This window comes from Eimeria mitis, genomic scaffold (genome assembly GCF_000499745.2).
Source record: "Eimeria mitis Houghton genomic scaffold, Emh_scaff1185, whole genome shotgun sequence".
In the NCBI taxonomy this organism is placed as follows: domain Eukaryota; phylum Apicomplexa; class Conoidasida; order Eucoccidiorida; family Eimeriidae; genus Eimeria; species Eimeria mitis.
Genome location: NW_013568078.1, coordinates 5,352 through 7,211, shown reverse-complemented (window position 1 = coordinate 7,211; position 1,860 = coordinate 5,352). Strand labels below are relative to the sequence as shown.

Genomic DNA, 1,860 nt, shown 5'->3' with positions numbered 1-1,860 from the left:
TTTTTTTTTTTTTTTTTTTTTTTTTTTTTTTTTTTTTTTTTTTTTTTTTTTTATTTCTTTTTGTTTGTTTGTTTGTTTGTTTGTCTTTTGTTTGTTTGTTTGTTTATTTGTTTGTTTTTTGTTTGTTTTTTTCTGTCTCCTTCTTTCTTTTTTCTGTCTCCTCTGTCTCTTTTTTTCTGTCTCCTTCTTTTTTCTGTCTCCTTTCTGTTTTTTGTCTCCTTTTTATTGTTTTCTCTCTTCTCTGTCTTTTCTTTTTTCTGTCTCCTTTCTTTTTTTGTCTCCTTTTGTTTGTCTCCTCCTCTGGTTTGTCTTCTTCTTTTGTTTATCTCTTTTTCGTTTTCTGTTTTGTCTCTCTTTTTTTTGTCTCCTTTTTGTATCTGTCTTTGTTTGTCTCCTTTTGTTTTTTTTTATTTTTTTATTTTTTTATTTTTTTATTTTTTTGTTTTTGGTGCTTCTGCATCAGCTTGTGTCTGTCTCCGTTTGCTGTTAGCAGTTGTTTTTTGCTGTTGTTTTGTTGTTATTTCATTTTGTCTCTTTTTTTTTATTTTTTTTATTTTTTTTATTTTTTTCTTTTTGTCTGTCTCTGTTTATCTCTCCTTTCTGTCTCTCTGCCTTTCTCCGTCTCCCCCTCCATCTATCTCTCTTATGCCTTAATTTTGTGCTGCTGTTGCTGCTCTTGCTGCTGCTACTGTTGCTGCTGCTGCTGCTGCTGCTGCTGTGCTGCAGGCGGCGTCTATGGCAGCATGATGGGGACCCCTATAATAAACCCTCCACAGTCTGCTATCTTAGGTGCAGTAGCATTTGCTGCTGTTGCTGCTGCAGTTGCTGCTGCTGCTGTTGCTGCTGAAGTTGCTGTTGCTGCTGTTGCTGCTGCAGTTGCTGCTGCTGCTGCTGTTTCTGTTGATGCTGCTTGTTCTGTTGCTGCTGATGGAATCACCCCCGCCTGTATTGCTGCTGCTCTTATAGCTGCTGCTGCAGTTGCTGTTGCTGCTGCTACAGCTTTCTACTGCGGTACTTGCTGCTACACTTGCTGCTGCTGCTGCTGCTGCTGCTGCTGCTGCTGCTGCTGCTGCAGGTATGCACGGCGTCACAGACAGGCCCGTTGTGCGGAACGGCCAGATCGTCATTCGACCCATCATGTCAGTCCCTACCCTCAGCAGCAGCAGCAGCAGCAGCAGCAGCAACAGCAGCAGCTGCAGCAGCAACAGCAGCACTAGCAGCAGCAGCACTAGCAGCAGCAACATCACCAGCACAACCCCTATCTCCGTCACCAACAGCATAAACAGCAACCGCATCAACAGCAACAGCAACAACAACAGCAACAGCAACAACAACAGCCCCACCACCACCAGCAGCAGCAGCAGCAACAGCAGCAGCAGCAGCAGCAGCAGCAGTGTGTGTGTGTGTGTGCTGCAGGTACCTGGCTCTGACCTACGACCACCGGCTGATTGATGGCCGGGAGGCGGTGTTGTTTTTGTGCAGTGTAAGAGACTATATACAGGACCCTAGGCGGATGCTTCTAGGTTTATAAATAAATATATAAATAAATATATTTTTGTAATATAATTTTATATTTTTATTTATTTATTTATTTATTTATTTATTTTGTTTTTCTCTGTTTATTTCTCTACTTATTCGCAAAAAAACGAAAAAAAAAAATACAAAATTATACACCATACCATACACCAAACACACAAAAAAAAAAACAAAAAAACACAACAACTAACAAAATAAATAAAATAAACAAACAGAATAAACAAATAAAACAAAATAAATAAAACGCAGACAAACAAACAAATCTCTCCCCCTTCACACACATCCTCGTCTATAGGGCCCCCATATTACCAGGGGGCCCCCTTG

The 1,860-nt window shown here is 40.3% G+C and overlaps 1 protein-coding gene across 1 annotated transcript in view; it reads left to right on the top strand.

The window, feature by feature from the left end:
- EMH_0031390 (uncharacterized protein) overlaps window positions 1-1,531 on the top strand; it is a gene marked incomplete at both ends in the record, with an annotated part of 2,815 nt that extends 1,284 nt beyond the window's left edge. The window contains 2 exons of the mRNA XM_013494514.1: window positions 1,000-1,139; window positions 1,417-1,531. Of these exons, the coding sequence (XP_013349968.1) occupies window positions 1,000-1,139; window positions 1,417-1,531 (255 nt within the window). The remainder of the gene's footprint in view (window positions 1-999; window positions 1,140-1,416) is intronic.
- Between the last annotated feature and the right edge of the window lie 329 nt (window positions 1,532-1,860).